At 51.7% G+C, this 21,282-nt stretch overlaps 1 protein-coding gene across 3 annotated transcripts in view; it reads left to right on the top strand.

The window, feature by feature from the left end:
* The window catches only part of FBXO10 (F-box protein 10), a 38,289-nt gene extending 18,963 nt beyond the window's left edge, over window positions 1-19,326 (top strand). For 2 of the 3 annotated variants that reach the window (XM_037035860.1, XM_037035858.1), the window contains exons 4-11: window positions 517-666; window positions 2,678-2,814; window positions 7,093-7,163; window positions 8,814-8,966; window positions 9,981-10,250; window positions 12,726-13,039; window positions 14,183-14,364; window positions 16,972-19,326. In XM_037035860.1, the coding sequence (XP_036891755.1) occupies window positions 517-666; window positions 2,678-2,814; window positions 7,093-7,163; window positions 8,814-8,966; window positions 9,981-10,250; window positions 12,726-13,039; window positions 14,183-14,364; window positions 16,972-17,146 (1,452 nt within the window). In that variant the 3' untranslated portion in view covers window positions 17,147-19,326. The remainder of the gene's footprint in view (window positions 1-516; window positions 667-2,677; window positions 2,815-7,092; window positions 7,164-8,813; window positions 8,967-9,980; window positions 10,251-12,725; window positions 13,040-14,182; window positions 14,365-16,971) is intronic. The other variant, XM_037035861.1, reaches the window with a different exon arrangement.
* Window positions 19,327-21,282: the final 1,956 nt, after the last annotated feature.

The following is a 21,282-nucleotide window of genomic DNA, read 5'->3' as shown; positions in this document are numbered from 1 at the left end:
CCTCTCACCACCCGCAGGGATAAAGGGTTTGGGGTTTGTTTGGGGGTTTTTTTCTGTTCCCTTTCTGGAGAGTGACAGGTTTATTCTATGAGAAAGTTAGAGAAAAATCCAGAAGGAGCTTAATGTTTTTCCCACAGTGGCTGCTGTCCTTCCCCACAAGCCTCCACCGTGGGGGCGGCTGTCCCCATCTCTCGTCCCATCTCCAGTCTTTCTCCATCAGCTCGTAGTGCAGTCTGCGGAGAGGTAAATAGCAAGCTACTCCCAGTTCCTGCCCTCACACTGGCTCCAGGCTTCATTAAGGACCTGGTGTGAGGCTGGGGAGGAAGGCAAAGCCAGGAGGGGCATGGAGGTGGCTCTGCTCTTGGAGGGTGGCCGTGCGGACACTGAGCACTCCTCTCGGCCAAGGGGTTGGGCAGCACAGACCAGACCCTGAGGAAAAGACTCAGCTGTTCCCCAAGTGATTTTTTTAAACCTCTGTGACAAGAAAACAAGCGTCTCTCTCTCTCCTCTGCCTAGATTGTCATGCTCAGGAACGACATTCACCGCTGCAGGGCGTCGGGCATCTTTCTGCGCTTGGAGGGTGGAGGCTTGATCGCGGGCAACAACATCTACCACAACGCGGAGGCCGGCGTGGACATCCGGAAAAAGTCCAACCCGCTCATCCTGGTACTTCTCGCCGTCTTCGCGCCCTTTTCAGGGTGGCTTTTGCTTCTCAGAAACCCTTTCTGAGGATATTTAAATCAGTGTCGCCATCTTAGGTTTATATTGCCTTCTGTTGGCGAGGGGTTCCTGCCCCTTTTCCTGCAGTGTCCCCATCAGTAGGGAAGAGGACCAGTCGCAGGGAAATTTCACAGGGCCCTGGTATGTTCTGGTCGGCTTTGACCTTGGTGAGAACTAAAGATAACGATGTCTGCCCTAAAAGACACATGGATCAGAAATGAAACACCCACTGGTTCATTACTATGAAAAGGATATTTAGTTCTGAGGATTATTATCTGTGGCGAGTGTGAGCTGGATTTCACACCAGTGTGGAAGCCACTTAAAGTGCTAGCCTATGAGACCCGTGACATGCGGGGCCAGCCCCTCTTCCACCCTGGCCTTCCCCGAGAGACAGATTCCGAGAAACTGGGAAATGGGATGGACTTTTTATGGACCTGGAAAAATGATATCCACACTGTGTGGTGCTTATTCTATGCCAGGTTGTTCTAGGAACTGTGTGCATATATATTTAATTATGGTTTAATCCCTACACAACTCTGGGGTAGAATTATCATCCCCATTGTATAGATGAGACACAGAGAGACCAAGTAAGGATTTTGCCCAAATCACACAACTAGGGACAGAGCAGGGATTTGATTCTGGGCAGTCAACTCAGGGTTGACGCTCTTAACCCATGACATCTGATTGCCCTTGAAAATGCAGAGAAAGGAAAGTCCTACCTATACTTAGACATGCCTACCCGAGGTCCCCTTTCCTCCTCTCCCTCTCCCTGTGTTTTCTGCTGTGCAGCTGATGTTTGACACATGGCCGTGGCTGAGGAAATTATTACCACTGTTGCCAGAGAGAAGAGTTTGCCTTTCCAGGCTTAGAGGAGGCAGGCCAGTTGGCAGGTGGAGGTGGGAGGGGGTGCTGCATATCAGTCCTGGCTTCGAGAGTGGGTGTGGGTGGAAACGTCGCTGCATGCGCCTCTCTCTCAAAGCTCTTCGGCCCTGTGAGGGACTTCTGTTAGGCTGTGGTGGCCCTGGTGGGTCAGCCATATCCGTCAGGAGAGAATCTGGAAAGTGAGTCAGAAGAGGAGTTTGCAGCATAAAATACTGTAAGGCAAACTAGAACTTTCTGTGAAATCTGTTTGGAAGAGAAGTAGCTCACTTTGTGGTTAACATACTGGGTTGTATTGGAGGCTCTAAACAACCACTGTGAAATGATATTATTATATTGATTATGATCTAAAAATTTTCTCACTGTGCAAAAGCACCTGACTGACTAGGAACAAAAAAAAACTAGCTTTCAAATCTGGCTCTGCCATGAACATGACCTTGAGCTTGTTTCCCTTTTCTACAGAGGTATGAGAATGAATATGTCTGTAGTTCTTTGTAGCTCGAACACCTGTGACCTCATTCCCCATGGGACAGCCGAGTTCCCCAGAGCCATACCTTTCCACAGCCCTCCCCTGAATAAGACTTGACTAGAAGCCAAATGGCTCACTCTTCCCTGGGTGTGGCCCCCTTGGGACCGCACATGGCCATGTGCGGGGTGTACACCTCATGTACTGGGGTGCTGCCTTCCCCATAATGTAGGCTCCCCTGACCCTGGGCAGTATGGCGTGGCCAGGTGATTGTGTGTTTGGGGGACTCCCTACAGGCTCAGAAATTTCTAGTAGCCTGCCTCGCCAGTGAGGAGCCAGTGCCCTCTGCAGTGAGGACCAGCATCACTGCACCCTCAGGGCGGGGCAGTGAAGACTCCGACCTTCACGTTCTCCTTGATAGGTTTGGAGAGGCGCACGTGTGCAGGGCAGCAGCAGGGCAGGGTCCGTGCACTTGGTTGTGTGCTAGGGGGTCCTGGTGACATGGTCTTCTCCACTGGATCCCTCTGGCCCTGCTGTGGGGCAGCGGTTTGCACCCTGCTGCTTGCTGGCATGTCTGATCTGCCTTGTGTGGTGTCTCATGTTCACTTACAGTGTAACCAGATCCACCACGGCCTTCGCTCTGGCATTGTTGTCCTTGGCAATGGGAAAGGCATCATCCGGAACAATCAAATCTTTTCAAACAAGGAGGCCGGCATATACATCTTGTACCACGGAAACCCCATCGTGAGGTATGTGTCACTCTACCCAAACCATCCTCTCGCCCTTGGTTCCATCTTTCCTCTCTCATCTCTGTGTCCCTGCCCCTTGTCTTTCCTCCATTTGAAAACAGTTGTGTTTGCTAAAACAGCCGTACAGACATAAGCAGAGAAGAGACTGCGCCCATAATCCCACAGTCACACAACCACTGTTGCGTTTCTGTGTTCCCTTCCAGTCAACCACGTGGTATGCTAGTTGGCAAGTATTATTGAGCACTTCTGATTATGATGACAAAGGTAAAACAAAAGATAGGGGCAGACTCTGCTTCCTTGGGGCGTGCTCTGGTCTGGAAGACATACGTGCCCAGAAGAGAGTTCTACTCCGGTCAGTTGCTAGTGGCCCCCTGAGATGCTGCGGTAGGATCCAGGGGCTGCATCTGGCCTCCGCAGGAAAGCAGGCTGAGGTCCGTCAGTGCTGGGAGCTGTAGGTGGAAGGGGCAGTGGCACTGCTGGGACCAGTGCTCTGCCGTCCCCGCAGTCGTGTGGGGCAGACTGTGATACACACCATTCGAGCGGTATCGAGAGAGGCCGGGCTACAACCACCTGGCTATTTGTGCTGTAGCAGCAAGTGAGTGGCTGGTATACATATGGCACAGCTCTCAAAGGGGCGGTGTGGGGAGGTCTGTAAAAGGTGGCGTTGGAGTTGGACTTTGAATATGGGTGGAACTTGAACTGTCATGGAGATGGGGGTGGACATTCCTAGTAAAGGAACAACCTGGGCAAAGGCAGCGGAGCAGGGCACAGCGGTTTCAGGGGTGAGCAAACAGCCCACTGTGGCTTGAGAGGAGGTCTCACAGCAGGTGTGGCCCTGGTATAAAATATTTTAAATCTGGCCCTGGCTGGTGTGGCTCAGTGGGTTGAGCACTGGACTACAAACTGGAAGGTCGCCAGTTCGATTCCTGGTCCGGGCACGTGCTTGGGTTGTGGCCAGGTCACAAGAGGCAACTGATTGATGTTTCTCTCCTTGTCTTTCTCCCTCCCTTCCCTTCTCTCTATAAATAAATAAGTAAATAAATTCTTTACAGAGTTTTAAAAATATTTTAAATTGGGATTGTCCCAGAAAATCTTGGTTGCTATCGGCACTGCGGCCTGATCTTTTGAATCCCTGTGGCAGTCCGTCTCTGCCTGCAGCATGGTGGGAACAGATGATGGGACACAAGCCCTGGGTCAGGTGAGGAAGGCCTTCTCTCTGCAGACCCCGCTGGGGAGGGCAGTTTTCTCTCCGCACAACGGAGACTCACTGAAGGGTCTGAGCAGGGATCACCTAGTTATGTCTGCGCTTTAGGAAGGTAACTGGCATTAACGTGCAGCAGGTACATGCTGAGGGGTTTTCCTGTGCATTATTCCGCACATGCTTTTCCATGTTGTTGCATGGCCTTTATGTTTAATCACTCTGGAAAGTTTCGGAACACTCCATTGTTTTGGTATCCCATAATTTTTGAACCAGTCCCATGAGGCCTTTATTTTTTACTGTTACAGGCCACGTTCTGAAATCAGCAGTCATAGACCTCTTTTCCATCTTGCGCATGGTTGCCTTAAGAGCATGTGTTTGTATATATGCATGTTGTTTACATAATGCATACTTAAGTATTTACTCTATGTAACGGGTCGGTGATATAAAAAACTATGTGAGAGCAGTCTGTTCCGTGCAGTTTACCACCTCATACCAGCGACAGACACACACACTCAGAACCAGGAGGGAAGACTGACCAAAACAAGCGCTTTAGTAGGTCTTCGTGCAGGTGCCAGAGGAGCCCAGCCCTGGCTTCAGCTTCACGAATCAGGGAGAGGGACACAGGGAGCTGACATTTGAGTTGTGCCGGAAGGATACAGAGGACTTCCTGGCCATGGAAAAGCACTGTGGGCCCAGAGGCAGTGAGGTTGTCTTGGGAAAATGGTGAAAAAGAGAAAGTGGTATGTCCCAGCACGAGATGCCTTGGGGGACTGCGTAGATCCGCCTGCCATGGGGGGCTGATGCTCGAGTGCACGGAGGACCTTGAATGCCCCGTGTGGTGGGTATTGCCAAAAAGTTTGTTTGGTTTTTTTCGTACGATGACTCTAGGAGAGCTTAGTTGTCTTTAAATTCATTTGAAACAATTTTGTTAGCTTGCGTGTGACAGCTGTCACATCAGCATGCATTTTAAAAAAGTTCTCAAAGGTGAATAACTTTGGTGAATTTTTGTGTAGCCAAATTAATATTGAAGATGGAAGAAAATGCAACATTTTCATTATATTATGCTTTATTATTTCAAGAAAGGTAAAATTCAACTGAAATGCAAAAAAAGGTTGGTGCAGTGACAGAGAAGGTGCTGTGACTGATTGAACACGTCAAAAGTGTTTTGCAAAGTTTCGTGCTGGAGACTTGTCACGGGGCAATGCTCCATGGTTGGGGAGACAAGTTGAAGTTGGTAACAATCAAACCAAGACATTAATTGAGAACAATCAATGTTTTACCATGTGGGAGATAGCTGACGTACTCAAAAGATCCAAATCAAGCGTTGAAAATCATCTGCACCAGCCTGATTATGTTAATCACTTTAATGTTTGGGTTCCACGTAAGTTAAGCAAAAAACCCTTCTTGACCATATTTCCACATGCAATTCTCTACCTAAACATAATGCAAACATTCCAGTTTTAAAGCAAATTGTGATGGGCACTGAAAAGATCGTGGGGCAAGCAAAGTGAGCCACCACCAAACACATCAAAGGCTGGTCTTCCTCCAAAGAAAGTGATGTTGTTGCTGGATAGGAGTCCTCTGTTATGAGCTCCTTCCGGAATGCCATACGATTAATTCCAACAAGTCCTGCTCCCAGTTAGACCAACTGAAAGCAGCTGTCCATTGAAAAGCGTCTGGAATTAGTCAACAGAAAACACACAACCTTCCCTCAGGACAACGTAAGACCACATGACCAGACAAAAACTGTTACACTTGGCTGGGAAGTTCTGATTCATCCGCTGTATTCACCAGACGCTGCACGTTTGTATTTCTATTCATTTTGGTCTTTATAAAATTCTCTTAATGGAAAAAATTTCAATTCCCTGGAAGACTGCAAAAGACACCTGGAACAGTTCTTTGTTCAAAAAGATAAAAAGTTATGGGAAAATGAAATTACGAAGTTGCCTGAAAGATGGCAGAAGGTAGTGGAATAAAATGGTGAATACGATGTTCAATAAAGTTATTGGTAAAAATGAAAAAATGTGTCTTATATTTTTACTTTAAAACTGAACAAACTTTTTGGCCAACCCCATAGACTAATGGCCCTCCGTGACCTGAGCCTTTGAACCTTACATGGCAAAAGAGACTTTGCACATATGATCAAGTGAAAGACTTCATCTTTAAATTGGAATGGGGAGATTATCCTGGTTACCCAGGTGGGCCCAGTGCGATCACAAGGCTCCTTGGAAGAGGAAGGCAGGAGGGTCACAGTCGGAGAGCAGGAAATGTGACAACAGATGCAGAGGTCGGAGTGGTGAGGTCACGGGCCAGCAAATATGGGCGGCCTCTAGATGCTGGGAAGACACAAACAGATTCCTTGTAGAGCCTCCCGCAGGAACGCAGGTCTGCCAGTGCCTTGTCTGAGGAACTTGTTCGTGAGGCCTTGATGGGCCGGCCTGTCTCAGAGACACACGTGTGTGCTTCCCTCTGCCCCGTTTTTGTGGCTCACACAGCTCTTGGGGCTTCACATCCACCTGGTCTGATATTCTGGAAAGTCCCCTTTACAACTTCTGGTTTTCTTCTCTTAAAGCATGTTGTTATTTTATGTTGGTGTTCAGTGGGCATGTGATTACGTTCACAGAAAATGAAGAGCAGCTGTTGGACGTGAGCAGAAGGTTGTGGGCTCAGTTCAGGCAGTGAGTCTGAATCAGGTGTTGGACGCGCTTACTCCCAAACAAGCTCAGCACTGCGTCCTTGGAACTCTCATATGACCAAGACTTTGCCTGGGAGCTGCACACTACAGTGGCATCCGTTTAAAATGCAGTTCGTGTGTGGGTGACGGTCAAGGGAGGCCAGAGAGGCCCAGATGTCCTTGTGCTTTTGTGATGTAGCTGCAGGTTCTGTCTCTGGTTGGTGATAACTGAAGATTGCTGTGCGGCTGGCTGGCCTGTAGGGCTTCAGGAATGGCTTTATCCCACCATGGGCTGGAGCCATACGGGGAAGCCCATAAAAGAAGGCAGTCACCTTGAGTGGGCATTGTCTTTGACTCTTGACATTGGTCTGGCCTCACCTGTCTTGTTCTCCTTCCATTTTAGCGGAAATCACATTTTCAAGGGCCGTGCAGCCGGCATAGCCGTGAACGAGAATGGCAAAGGCCTCATCACAGGTAGGGTCGGGACGCTGGTGCCTCACCAGTCACGTAGCAGGCCTTGCCCTCACTGCCTACCCACCCCGCCCCAGCAGTTCTTCACCTGGGCAGACTAACTTCTGGCTGAATAGTGGCCAGCACTCAGGATGCTGACCCCATGCACTGGCCCTGAAGATCACTGGCCTGGCAGGGAAGAACTGTTTGGTCTTCACTGCGCCCACCGCTCAGGGGGTCCCACTGGGTAGCTATGTGATACTGTCAGGAACATCTGTGCCACACAGAACGTCTGAATTCCTCCTCTTGGCTTTTGTACAGGCTTCTGCCTGCCCTCAAAGCCCATGCCCATGTCTCCTGTCCTTGGCCAGCTCCTGTTTATCCTTCAGGTCTCAGGCTGAGCGTCACCTCCTCAGGGAAGCCTCCCCTGACTTCTCTTTATACACATAGATACTCACTGTACCCAGGAGTACCTGGGAGGCCTGCTTTCCAAGAGATTTGCTTCATTTCTTAGTGATCTGTTTGATGTCAGTCTCCTTGGCTATAAGGTGGTAAATTCTGTAAGGTAGGGATCAAGTCTGCCTGTGACATCGGTGTAGCCTCAGCACAGAGCGCAGCCCTCCCTGGGTCAGAAAAGAGACTCAGAGAGCATTGGTCCAGTGAATCCCACTCACTGAGCCCAGCCCTCCTTCATCCATCAGATATTTACTGAGCACACGCTGTAAAGCAGGAGCTGGGGACACAGCAGTGAACAAAGCAGACACCATCCCCGTTTCAGGAGCTGAGGTTTCAGGAAGGGGAAGCAAATAAATAAAAGCTTACACATGCAATCCAGAAAAGTCATATCTGAGCATGAGAAGTGTTCCACGGATAGTTAGAATGAGGGGGCAGAGGGACTTGGTGGGTATGGAAGCTTGGGTGGTCAGGGCAGGCCTTTCTGAGAAGGTGGCGTGTCAGCCAGAATGTGAATACTGAGGAGGGGCCCAGGAAAAGAACTGGGACTGCATGCAGGGCCACCGGCAGGGACAGACCAGGTGGGCCTGAGCAGCAGGGTGATCACCAGAGTACGGTGAGTGAGGGGTGGGGTTTGAGAAGGGGTCACAGAGGCAGGAAGGGGCCAGTCACACAGGGTCTCGTGAGCCATTGCCCTCCAGTTCCAGGAGGCTGAGAGTCTGCCCTGCCACAATGCTGGGGGCAGATGGTCCCAGGACCACCCTTCTGACTGGCAGGCCATTTCTGGAGAGGCAGAGAGGAAAGCTGTGGTCGTCCAGAGCTGCGGCTGAGAAGGACCGGCTAGCGCCTTCCCAGGCTTGTGGGGGAATGGCTGGGTTCAACCTCACCCTTCTGGAAACAGCCCCTCTACCCCAGGAAAAGACACCGACTCTCTGGCCTGGCCCAGGGGCTCTAATGCCCATTTATTCTTAGTCACCAGTCCCCAAGGCCACTGGGTACAGTGGGTACTGGGATATCGGAGATCACGGGATAGTCACAAACCTTGCCCTTGGGGAAAGAGAGAGCAAACAAGGCCCTGAAAGACCAAACGAGGTTCGGGGCGCTGCCTGCCGACAGGAAGAGGCCTAGGCATCCCAGTCCAGACTGTCCCTCCTCTCAGCTGCCCAGGCCCTCGTTGCCAGCCCTTGGGTCCTGACCCTTTTTACTTGCCTCTCTCCATAGAAAACGTCATTCGTGAGAATCAGTGGGGAGGTGTGGACATCCGCCGCGGAGGGGTCCCCGTCCTCAGGAGCAACCTCATCTGCTTTGGCTATTCAGATGGTGTGGTCGTGGGAGATGAAGGCAAAGGACTGATAGAAGGAAACACCATCTATGGTTAGGAGCGAGTCCCAGGGAAGGGGTTTGGGGTCCGCCCCGGCCTAGGAGGCGGGAAGCCTAGGTCCCACCTTTGTGTGTCCTAAGAAAGTCGTAGCCTTTCCCTGGGCCTCGGAGGCCTCATCTGCATAACGGCACTGATCTCAGGTGACAGTCACACAGCCCTGTCAGAATTCAAGAGCCTCTGGTAATCACCATGTGGTCAGATGGACTCTGTGGGGTCGGCGTAGCAGGGCTGTATCCCCGTTTAAAACAGCGAAAGGCAGGACTGAGGTGTTGGGCAAGGACAGGGCCCCCTAGGCTCCGACACACAGGCATCTCACTTCTCGTGTCCTTTCTTTTGACCCAGAGAACTGAAAATAATACAAGAGAAATAGGATAATCAGAGAAAGAAAACTGTGTCTCACTCGCTCTGTGCCTTTGGTAAAGCCCTAACCTTTCTGGAGTGTGTATTTGATGATGGTGATGGTGGCGGCTGATGTGTATTCAAGCCCAGCTCTGCCGGGCCCTGTATGTGCATTACTGCATTTAACCCTCGTGACTGCCCTTGGAGGTAAATATAGACATTAACCCTATTTTAAAGATGAGGAAACTGAGGCACAGAGAGGTTCCATTAACTCCTCAAGGTCACACAGCCCAGAAGGGGTAGGACTGGGATTCCGATCCAGGCTGCCTGTATCTTGGTGGAGGGCTGGGCTGGATGCCCTTGGAGGCCCCTTTGGCACTGTCACGACGGGCTTGTGTGCTTCTGATCTGGAAGTGTGGCCTTGACCTTTCTCAGAGCCTTTCACTCCCTAGGGAAAGATCCTAGTTGAAGGATTGTCCGGGTTGTTTTCCCTCTCGTATGAAGGAGGCGCCTGCAGCCAGAGCCATGAAGTGACTTGTCCAAGCCCGTAGCGAACCAGGGACTCTGCCTCCCGGGCCAGTGCCTCTTTTGCCTCCCCTCTTGGGGAGACACTGGGGCTGCCTCACCCTTTGCTCAGTGTCAGTGATCAGCTCCTTCCACTGTCCCAGCTAATAAGGGCTGCGGCGTGTGGATGATGTCGTCCAGCCTGCCCCACGTCACCAGCAACCACGTCAGCTACAATGGCCTGTATGGGGTGGCAGTGTTCAGCCAGAAGGATGGCTCTGGGGAGCTGCCTGGAGGCCACGGGGCCCAGGAGAACTTCAGCGAGGATGGGGACGCCATCCTCTGGGAGACAGAGCTGGAGAAGGACGACGACCCGCTGCGCCAGCCCGTCTCCATAGCTCTCGTGGAGTCCAACAGCATCAACCACAATGGAGGTGAGCGTCCCCTCGCCCTCAGGCCCTGCTCCAGAACCCTCCATGCTCATATTGCCGAAACGGCCCTTCACGGACGGGCCCCCCAGCCCTCTAGCTTTGCGGGCCACTTACCCGATACCCCAGGCCGCTGGACTTCATGTTCCCTGAACTTGAATCCATTCTTTCTCATCCCCCAGCCCCCCACTTGCTCATGCTGTTTCTTTTGCTTGACATTCCCCCTTTGTCCCATCCACACAGCCCGAACAACTTGACCCTCAGAGCCCACTGTGAATGCACCCCGCATCCTTTCCGCCCTGCCCCTCCCCCCCGTGACACTTGTTAGAGGGCCTGGGACCGTGTTTGTTTCTGTAGCTGTTTCATCAGCTGATAAGCTCTGAACTTGGGCGAAGACCTGAGTCCCACTCGTGGCTGTGCCCCTGCCCCGGCAGCGCCAAGTCCGCACCTGGCAGACGCAGTTCTAACCAATTCTGAGACACGTTTTTCACGGTTTAACACCTTTGATGAGATGCATCTCGCAACTGATGGCATAGCGTGGTTTAATTGGCAGTGTTTTTTCTTAGATATACGGAAAATAAGGCAGTGCTTTAAATCTGCATTTTCTTACCTTTAACCAAAAAGGGATAGTGGTATTTGATGTTCATTGAATTGGCCGGGGCAGGCGGGGAGGAGGGGCACTTACCGTGGAGTTCATGCAGCTCTGGGACCGCCACACCGGGCCGATTGTCCGAATCGCTGCTGGGGGCTAATGGAGGACGGCTTGTTACGAAGAGGTTACCAGGCCTGGGAAGCTCATTCCTCTGGCAGTGCCAGAGGGCGGGCAGAGCTGTAGCCAGCAGCCCCAGCCCACTCACCTGGAAAATGAATTCTGTCCCCTCCCAGTTCAGGGTTTCCTCTTTGTGGCCATCTGTCCAGTAGGACAGGCAAAGCTGCATCGATTCATAAACACTTCATTTATATTAAGCAACAGGCAGGTACCATCAAGAGATTTGAACTCACAGGCTCGCAGCTCATTCTGCTCCCACGTGACCCCCTTNGCTCTGAACTTGGGCGAAGACCTGAGTCCCACTCGTGGCTGTGCCCCTGCCCCGGCAGTGCCAAGTCCGCACCTGGCAGACGCAGTTCTAACCAATTCTGAGACACGTTTTTCACGGTTTAACACCTTTGATGAGATGCTTCTCGCAATTGATGGCATAGCGTGGTTTAATTGGCAGTGTTTTTTCTTAGATATACGGAAAATAAGGCAGTGCTTTAAATCTGCATTTTCTTACCTTTGACCAAAAAGGGGTAGTGGTATTTGATGTTCATTGAATTGGCCGGGGCAGGCGGAGGGGAGGGGCACTTACCGTGGAGTTCATGCAGCTCTGGGACCGCCACACCGGGCCGATTGTTGGAATCGCTGCTGGGGGCTAATGGAGGACGGCTTGTTACGAAGAGGTTACCAGGCCTGGGAAGCTCATTCCTCTGGCAGTGCCAGAGGGCAGGCAGAGCTGTAGCCAGCAGCCCCAGCCCACTCACCTGGAAAATGAATTCTGTCCCCTCCCAATTCAGGGTTTCCTCTTTGTGGCCATCTGTCCAGTAGGACAGGCAAAGCTGCATCGATTCATAAACACTTCATTTATATTAAGCAACAGGCAGGTACCATCAAGACATTTGAACTCACAGGCTCCCAGCTCATTCTGCTCCCACGTGACCCCCTGGTCGTCCTCCCCACACTCTCCTCCCCGCGCGGCCCCAGTGCCTCTTGCCCTAGTGGTGAGTTGGGTGGATGTCACCACGGGGGAGTCCTCCTCCTCACCCCGGGCCCCCTGCCATGCTGTCTCTCCCGACCACATCAGCAGCTCTGAGCCTCCCGTCTTTGTGCTTTTTTCCCCTCACACAGGGTCTCTAAGCATACACAACCCTAAACAGCACTTCCTTCCCAAAATGTGTCACACATTTCAGACACACATTACTTAGCTTGGTCAATTTTTCTACTCAAAAATTACAGAATCTCCCTTTTAATAAAATTTCTCCAAACGGTACGGAGGCAGATTCCAGGTCAGTATGGGAAGGAAAACGAAACAAAACGACTTCCCAGCTGGTCTGTCTGGTGATGGAAAGGGCAGCTGGTGACGAGCACCCGCCTGTCACAGGAGGCACATGTGGCAGGAGGGCCGTGATGTGGTAGGCGGCTCAGCTCAGGGGAGAGCCTGGGCCCGGGGACCGCTGAGCCTCAGGCCTCTTGCATCACGTTCCCCTGGCTGTGTTTAACGAGGACTTTGTTCGGAAATAACAGGATCGTCCTGATGTTCCCAGTGCGTGTCATCTGGCCTGGAAGCTGCGGCTCCCAAGGGCTGGTTCTGTGTGTTGCTGCCTCTTCTTCCCCAGCTCTGTCCCGGGGCACAGTTCCAGGGAGGCGTTTCTGGCCTGCTAGTGTCATGGCTGACCCTGGGACAGCCCTGTGCTTTCTCTGCCCCCACCTCCCCCGACCTGCAGCCTCCGGACTCTACGTGCAGAGCAATGAGGCGCTGCATGTCGTCACCAACGTGATCCACGCTAACGGGGACAGAGGCATCACTGTGGCCCAGAGCAGCCAGCTCACCCGTGTGGCTAACAACAGCATCTCCTGCAACCGCCAGAGTGGGGTCAAGGTCGAGGCCCAGTGCAAGGTGGAGCTCCGGGGCAACGGTATCTATGACAACAGAGGCCATGGCATCATCACCAAGGGTGACAGCACCATCGTCATTGAAAATGATATCATTGGCAACCGGGGCAGTGGGCTGCAGCTGCTGCCCAGGTCTGACACTAAGGTGCGTATGTGTGCGCGTGTGTGTGTCTTGTAGTGGGTGCCAAGGCAGGGCACAGCCCTGGGAGGGCTCGAATGCCTTCTCTGCTGAGAAGCAACTATCACTGGGAGGGACATCACCCCTCCTGCCCCAAAACCAGCCTGGAGGGCAAAGATGGGACTTCAAACAGAACGGGACATACAGACTGGGCTCTGAGGGATGAACAAAGTTATCAGTAGATGACCAGGGTGGGGCTGCATCTGGGGAATCTTTGTGGTCTCCAGGTCAAGGTCAGGGCTATTCCAGCTCCCTTCTGCTAACAATAATCTCATGCAGAAGAGATTATGCAATAGGTGCTTAATGAAGGCCGAAGTCTTGCCTCAGGGCCTTTGCACACACTAGTCCCTGTATACCCAGGACACCCTTCTTCCTCTTTTCCTATCTCAGTGGCTGTCACTTATCCTATGGTTTGGCTGTCACTTTCTTCAGGAAGCCCTCCCTGCACCCCCAGGCTGTCGAGGCACCCCTTTCCTGTATTCTCAGGTGCTTATGCCTCACAGAATGCTGCCCACCATGGATTGTAAACGTTCCTTTACCTTTTTTGTCTCCCTAATGGGACAGTGAGCTCTGAGCTCCCTTTTTGTGCAAAGTGCTTTTGGTGCTAGGCTTTCAATGTTGAACCAAACTGACCCAGTCTCCTGCCCTGTAAAATTGTGATCCCACAGCCTCTTTTCAGCTCTGTGGCTTCATGATTAATGACTTAGGCAAGGAGTAAATAACTCCTTGGCTTTGCATCTGAGCACCGTGGGGGCAAGGAAAGGCAGAGTGCGTGTTCTTCCTCAGTTGGGTCGCAGTGGTCCTGGCATGGGGCACCACCTCCCTCTCTGCCAGACCTTTGCACATTCTTTCTCCTCCCTGGACCATCCCTCCCTTGCTCTGCACCTTATAAACTTCTACAGCTTACCCATCACCTCCTCCTGGAAGCCCTCTCTGGTTTCCCACTCCCCCCAACTAGTCTCGATATCCCTTCCCTGAGCTCCCATGGCTCACTGCTCAACAACCTAGCATGCTCTTACCCCTCAGTTTTATAACCCGTGATTCGCTTACCTGGCTCCCCACCAGTCTGGGAGTCCCTGAAGTATGATAAACCCTGGCTGCCTCTTCCAGGTAATAAAAAACCGGATCCATTCATTTCGGGCCTATGGCATCGCAGTCCGGGGCCGCACCAAGGCTCTGGTACAGGAGAACATCATTTTCCAGGGCAAGACCAACAAGACCATCTTTCAGCAGGTCTCAAACAACCGAGAATGTGTCATGCAGAACAACAAGTTCTTGGTCTTCAAGAAAAAGTAAGTGCCTCAACCAATATTCTAGGACCACAGTGAGGTCACCAAGGGAGCCAGGCCCCATGGCCGCAGCTGCCCTTGCTCCCTGCAGTCCTGCCAGCTTTGGCTTGGGTCAAGAAAGGTCTATGCATGGGCTTTGTGTCAGGCCTGGGCTGCAGACCTGTGCCTGACACCCTGGGAGGAAACAAGCTTTGAGAGCAAGGGGTATGTGGTTTCACATCTCAGCTCTGCCAGTTACTGGCTATGTGACCTATGGCAAGTTACTCAGCACTTCTGAACCTTAGTAAGATCCAGTTAATAATAGCTGCTTTGTAGCACCAATTTAAGGTAAAATAAGATCAGGTGACCTAGCAGGATATCTGAGGTATTACAGAAAATGTTCATCGCTGCCGCCGTGTTGTCACTTTAGAACCTCTGCCTTGGTGTGCCACACTCATCTGCCCCAAACCTCTCCGTCCTTCCCTGTTCCCCATCTCAGGGACATCACCATCCACCCTGTTCTGACAGCAAAGCCTTTGCCGCCTCCTTTTCACTAACACCAAACATCATCCAGTTACCAGATCCTCTCGATTCTAAAATGTCCTTGTCCCTGGCACCTCCTCTTCCCAACCGCCACCATCCTTGTTCAGGTCTCGGCACCTCTCACCCTGACCCGTGGCCCCTATTACCAGTACAGCTGTTCCCATTGTTAACAGATGGACTCTGTTCTGATTGGTTGGTGCTTTGCTCTACTGGTTATAAAAATGATTATTGCCCTGGCTGGTGTAGCTCAGTGGATTGAGCGCGGGCCTGAGGCAAAGGGTTGCCAGTTCGATTCCCAGTCAGGGTACATGCCTGGGTTGCAGGCCAGGTCCCCAGTAGGAGGCACATGAGAGGCAACCACACATTGATGTTTCTCTCCCACTGTTTCCCCTTCCCTTCCCCTCTCTCTAAAAAGAAATAAAATTTAAAAAAAGATTATGTTAAAAAATGATTATTACTGTTATTACTGCTGGTATCGCTTCTGCACTGTTAATAGCCCTGTCCTGTGGTAGCAGCCTCCTGCCTGGTCTCCCTGCCCTTAGGCTTCCCCACTGCAGCCTACCCTCCTACAGGCTGTTCCCCTTCGGGCTGCCCTGTGCAGCCTGCCAGAGGGGTCTTGCTCAGTCAGCTGTGGTCATGTCATGTCCATGGTCATGTCATATCTACGGTCAGAAACCTTTGCTGGATCTCCTGTTCCTATAGTAATGATCTCTATTTTCATTATACACACTCTCAGTAAAACTATTTTTGGAGAAAACTTCCTCATAGATGTATGTTTATATATTCATAACATATAAAATAAAAAATAAACAGAAATTCTAATATTTTCTCGAATGTCCTAGCAGATCATACTGTGGACTCCCTGGGATCTGCTCTTTCTTTCCCCTCGCAGACCCCAGCCCAGGCTGCTCGGCCTGGTGCTGTCTGCTGTGCACCTGCGGGTCCCCATCTTCCTTCCCAGCCCCCTTTCATCACTCCTCTTCGGGAGCTCTCTCTGCTGCCAGACTCCAGGGCATGCAGTTCTCCGAACATATCTCCCAGGCTTTTTACCCACGCCGTGGTCGCCAGCCTCTGACACTGTCCACACCTTTGCAGCCCTACTCACCGCAGGGCTGTCCACACGAAAATGTGCAGGAGACTCCGTTGCTGATCTGGCAGTTTAGGGTTTGTTGTGTATGAGAGGTGGCTCCTCGTAACTCTGACGACGGAAAGCCCTGAGCGGAGTTTCGCTGCTATTTGATTCCCCCAGTTCTTCCTAATCTCCACTAGTTCTTCAGTTAGTAGAAACCCACCAACTTCTCTCCCCTATAGATTTGCACTTTCCAGAGTGTCATATAAAAGAATCATACAGAATGTAGTCATCTGAGTCTGGCTTCTTTGACTCAGCGGAATGCCCCTGAGGCTCGCCCGTGGTGTCACATCTGTTGCTCCTTTTGTCGCTGGGTGGCGTCCGTTGTGTGGGCGCACCACACACCATGGACCCACTCTTCAGCTGCAGTTTCTAGTTTGGGGTGATTGTGCATAAAGATTTTCTACATTTTCATGGTCATATAGCTGGGGTGGAGAGAAGGGAAAAATGAAAGAGAAAAAAAAAAGCCACTGAGCTTATCCAGATCCTTATAAGGCAGGGGATTGAGGCTCCTGTAGTGGACTTGTCCAAGGTAACGTGCAGAATTGAAGGTGTGGCGGGGACCACAGTGCAGGACTTCTGCCCCTTAGCTTTATGTATCCTTCCTCCTCAGGTCATCAGTAACTTGGGAGACAAAACCTACACCCAGATTTTTTTTTAAGATTTTTATTGATTTATTTTTAGATAAAGGGAAAGGGAGGGAGAAAGAGAGAGAGAGAAATGTCAGTATGTGAAAGAAACATGCATCGGCTGCCCCTTGCATATCCCCAACCTGGGGCTTGGCCCGCAACCCTTCACTTTGCGGGATGAGGCAAACCCACTGAGCCACACCAGTCGGGGCTCCACTGAGATTTAAACACCTGGATCCAATGAGCTTGAACCAAAGGTCAAATTGTACAGGGTGTTCAGTGACTGTTGTACACTCTTACAGTCCACTGATCATCATTTTGCATCTCCAGGTCTGACACGTGGCGGCTGGTGAACCCACCAGCTCGCCCTCACCTTGAAAACTCCCTCCGGGGCTCCTCTGCAGCCCACAGTGGGCAGAAGGTGACAGCCATGGCGACCAGGATCACAGCCCGTGTGGAAGGTGGGTACCACAGCAACCGCAGCATCTTCTGCACCATTCTCTAAGGAAGGAAAGCCACAGGGCAGGGCGACCGGAGCGCCGTCCAAAGACTGGGAGCGGCAACCACACGCCCGCTCTCACGCTCAGGCCCTGACGGTGCTCAGCCGAGCTGAGAGGGGAGGCCTTCGGGGTGGAAGAAGCAGTGCCTGAGAGGCTCCACGTCCTCCTTACCACACCCCCACCAAACAGGCCCCTGGGCCTCCTGGGGACTAAGAACAGGGTACCTCCAAAACCCGTCAACTGCACAACCCTCCATAGGAAGGCACATGGAAGTGCTTTCTAGGGAGAAAGAGGAACAGAAATTGGTGGGTTTCCAGTCACTCAAGCTCTTGTAGAGATTGTGAAAAACTGAGGAAACTCAGTACTGAAGCTTCAGTCAGGGTTTCCCATTCACATTACAGGGAACTGCGTTTTACACACCAAATCCAGGCTCTTCTCAGGGAAGGGATTTACTTCTGAGAGGGAAGTAATTCTAGTGAGGTGGAAAGAGCTGTCCCAGAATTTACTGCTTTCCTAGGCCCCCTTCTCGGGGACCCCGCCCCCACAGCTGCCTGGAGAGGCTGGAGGAGTTGAGTTTGGTTTCCCTAAGGATGTAGTTGTTCTAGATATGGGTCTGTGTGGGAGGAAGGGGCTTGGCACGGGGAGCCCCTCTTAAAAGGCTGACCAAGAGATGACAAGGGACGTGTCGAAAACCGGAGGGGCATGTGGAGAAGGCTTCTTTGCGTGGCTCAGGAGCCAGGCTGGGCAGTGCAGGGACGCACACAACTGCATTCTACCTTCACGGAGCTCCCGGACTCAGGAGGATGTTCGCTCTGTGCCTGTCACACAAGGAGGGTTCACATCCCACAAGCACACCCACACCAGCTGCCGCTCCTAGGCAGCAGGCTGGTGGAGATGCAGGTGCCAGGCCCCTGTCTGTGTCCATGCTCTGTCATGGGCAGCCACCTGCCCTTACTGACCCTTGTGGTGTCCACTCTGTGCCTTGGCTCACACTCTCCGTCTTCCTGGCATGCCCTTCTCTGCACCTGCCCATGTCCAGGTTCTGCCCGTTCAAATGCAGCTCAGACACTGCCACCCCTACGGGGCCCTCCCTCCCTGCAGATGACAATGCTCTTCCCACTCTGAGCCACCCCTGCCCTGCTTCTGCCCCCTCAGGTACTGAGCACTTTCTGCCCTGGAGCCACCCAGGTCCGTTCCTGTCCCACTCACCTGTCACATTCACCCACATGGGGCCCCGTCTCACTGGCGGCGCCCCCAGTTCCCAAAGGGCTTTACTGAACCGTAGAGTGAGTGTATGTCCAAGGTTCCAGGCAGGCTCACACCCTGCCCTGGCTGCTCGGGGAGGGGCCTGGATGCAGGACCCCTCTGCCTGAACAGTCCCCCTCCTACTCGGCCTTTAATGCAGGGCCTTCAGCAGCCTGTTGGGGTCGCCGTCCTGCACCTCAGCGATGGCTTCCCAGGATGCTTCTGCTGGGCTCTGGGTGCTGCTCTCCCAGGCTGGGTGGGAGGGGGCTGCAGGGGGCTGGGAGCACTGGCTTCTTGAGGACTTTGGGCACAAGAACGCTGGCCTCTCCTGTCCCCACTGTCCTTTGCACTTCTCTGGTGGCCCCAATGTGAGTCGCTGTACAAAAATGCTGCCTTTATTACAAGAAATGACTTTTTTTGTGAACCAAGTGCTTATGAAAATCTCAGCAACTAAAATAAAGTTCTATATTTTAAAAGAGGCTCTTTGAGGGCACTTTCCTTCGTTGGGTGTGTGCTGGAGTTCCCGGGTGGCTGCATGCAGGCCCTGCACCCCCCGCCTTCCGGGGGCCCCATGGCGTCCTCTGGAGGACATGGAGTCCCCGGACCAGCTTGTCGGTTCATCTTGTTCCTGCCCCAGTTCCAGGTTCCAAGGTCTGTCTCCTGGTGCGTTGGTCAGGGACAGACTTGCAGTCCTACCTGCCCCGTGGGCTTTGTGAAGAGCAGCGACAGGCCCTGGTGTGGATGACCAACAGTCTACAGAGGGTTCTCAGATCCATGAACACATTTCCCCAAACTTCCATCAGTCAGCATCTTAGTTTCTGCTGTATCCACGTGTCACCAGAGGAGAAAGTTAGTACTTAATATCTTTCTTTAAATCCTTTTTTAAAATAGACTTTTTTCAGGAGTTTTAAATTTACAGAACAAGCAAGCAGATAGGTAGAACAGAGTTCCCACATTACCCTCCCCCAGGTTTCCCTAACACCTTACACTAGTGTGGAACATTGAATGAACCAATACTGATGCATTATTAAAAGGCCATGGTTTATTCAGATTCCCTTAGCTGTTCCCCCCTGCGAGTTAATGTCCTTTTTCCATCCCAGGATCCTATCCAGGAAACTTAACTTTGCTGAACTAAAAAGAAATGTTGATATCCCTACTGTAAATGAAAAGCTACCGTTTTCTCATATGCACGAAAACAAACCTTTAAAATATCACGAGAGCCCCCAGTGCAGTCCGAGCTACTCACAACACAGCTGTCACCTCTGCTCGGAACCCACTTCCGTCTGAGTGCGGCTGGGACCCCGTCTGATGCTCAGGATGGTATTTCATGTCTTGGTCTCGGCCCATCATTCCCGTCATCTGTCTGGGTTCCTTCGATATAAAGTTGATTCCAGGGCCAGAGCAGGAAAGGTACAAGATGGCTGGAATACCTTGCGCCAGAGAATAAGGCAGCACCCTCACAATGATGGGGGTACGGGAGCTAGTTTCAGTGAACTCGGACTGTCCAAATGCGATTCCACCTGGGCATCAAAATAAACGACAGTAACAATGTTCACAGAATAATAATCTACAAGCCCATGCCGCTAACTAAATGAACAAAAACATTTAGTGGGAAGGAAGAGGCATCCCCTTATAATAGAATGCCAGTAAGTGTATTTTACAAATGGAGTTTAAAAAATCACCATTCTGCACCCATCTGGGTAATTGATCCAACAGAATCCTCAATCGACACTAAAACTCACGGGGGATGTTTCACGAGGAACGGGATATTTAGAGTCCCCAAGTAACCCCTCCACAAATAACGGTCATTATGAAAAGAAAAACAGCAGCTTCACAGCGGGACGAACACAGCCTTTACCGAGTAATAAAGGTTAACATCGGTGACAGTAGGACAAGCCAGCGTCACGTGCCTCTGCTGTGATGCACCCGGACACAGCCTGTCTGCGACGTTTCTGCCAAAGAACATAGAGCCTGAATCTAATCATCATGAAACACCAGACAAACCCAAACTGAGGGACGAGCTACAAAATAACCAGCTTTACTCTCCCAAACATCAAGGTAAAGAAAGTCAAAGCCTGAGGAACTGTTTCAGATTAAAGGAGACCGAAGAGGTGTGACTGGCAAACTTCAGGCGTTGGCTGTGGGCGAGATGACAGGGTTGTGCCCTCCTGCTTTTGATAAGTGTACTGTGGTTACGGAAGAGAAAGTCCTTATTCTTAAGGCATACACACTGAAGGGCTTGTAAATAAAAGGACAGGATGCTCTGACAAGTAGAAAAGACACTGACAAATCTTACCTAATCAGCAGTTTCCATGCTGGGGGCCTGGACCTCATCACTGTTAGCGAGATGCCATAGGTGAGGGCCACAGGCAGAGGTCTCCCCCAGGGAACAGACTTCAGTTAACCAACTTCTGTGAGTTAAGATTCCTCCACAAACTGCAAATCTCGTCAAGGGTGCCAGTTTCTAGCCCATGGTCCCCCTTTCCTCAGAGAGGACAGCAGGGGGCCTTAAGGCAAAAGAACTTGGTGAGATCAAGGTATTCACTGCGAATGCATTAGTGAACAAATGCTTTTTGGAGCTATAAAGAAAATACAGTTCCAGTTTTCTGCAGTGTTCACCTCCTGACAGCCCTGCCAAGGAAAGAAGGTGCAGGTCACGCACGTGCTACGTACTCATCCGACATCCACCGCCTGCTTGCACGTCAGGCGCTGCGCAAGCTGCTTTCACAAGTCTGGTTTGAGTGGAACGAGGACCCTCGTGAACCTCGTGAACCACAAACCCCTTGATGCAGAGAAGTGTGCTTTTCGGTCAGCCTCTGGGAGCACACCACCTGCATTTAGTGGGGTACACCGGTCATCACCCAGGACAAGCACTGGCCAGCCTCCACTCTCCCCT

Source organism: Sturnira hondurensis, unplaced genomic scaffold (genome assembly GCF_014824575.4).
Source record: "Sturnira hondurensis isolate 20B ecotype Veracruz unplaced genomic scaffold, ASM1482457v3 Scaffold0022566, whole genome shotgun sequence".
NCBI classification, from domain to species: Eukaryota; Metazoa; Chordata; class Mammalia; order Chiroptera; family Phyllostomidae; genus Sturnira; species Sturnira hondurensis.
This window is presented reverse-complemented; position numbering and strand designations above follow the sequence as displayed.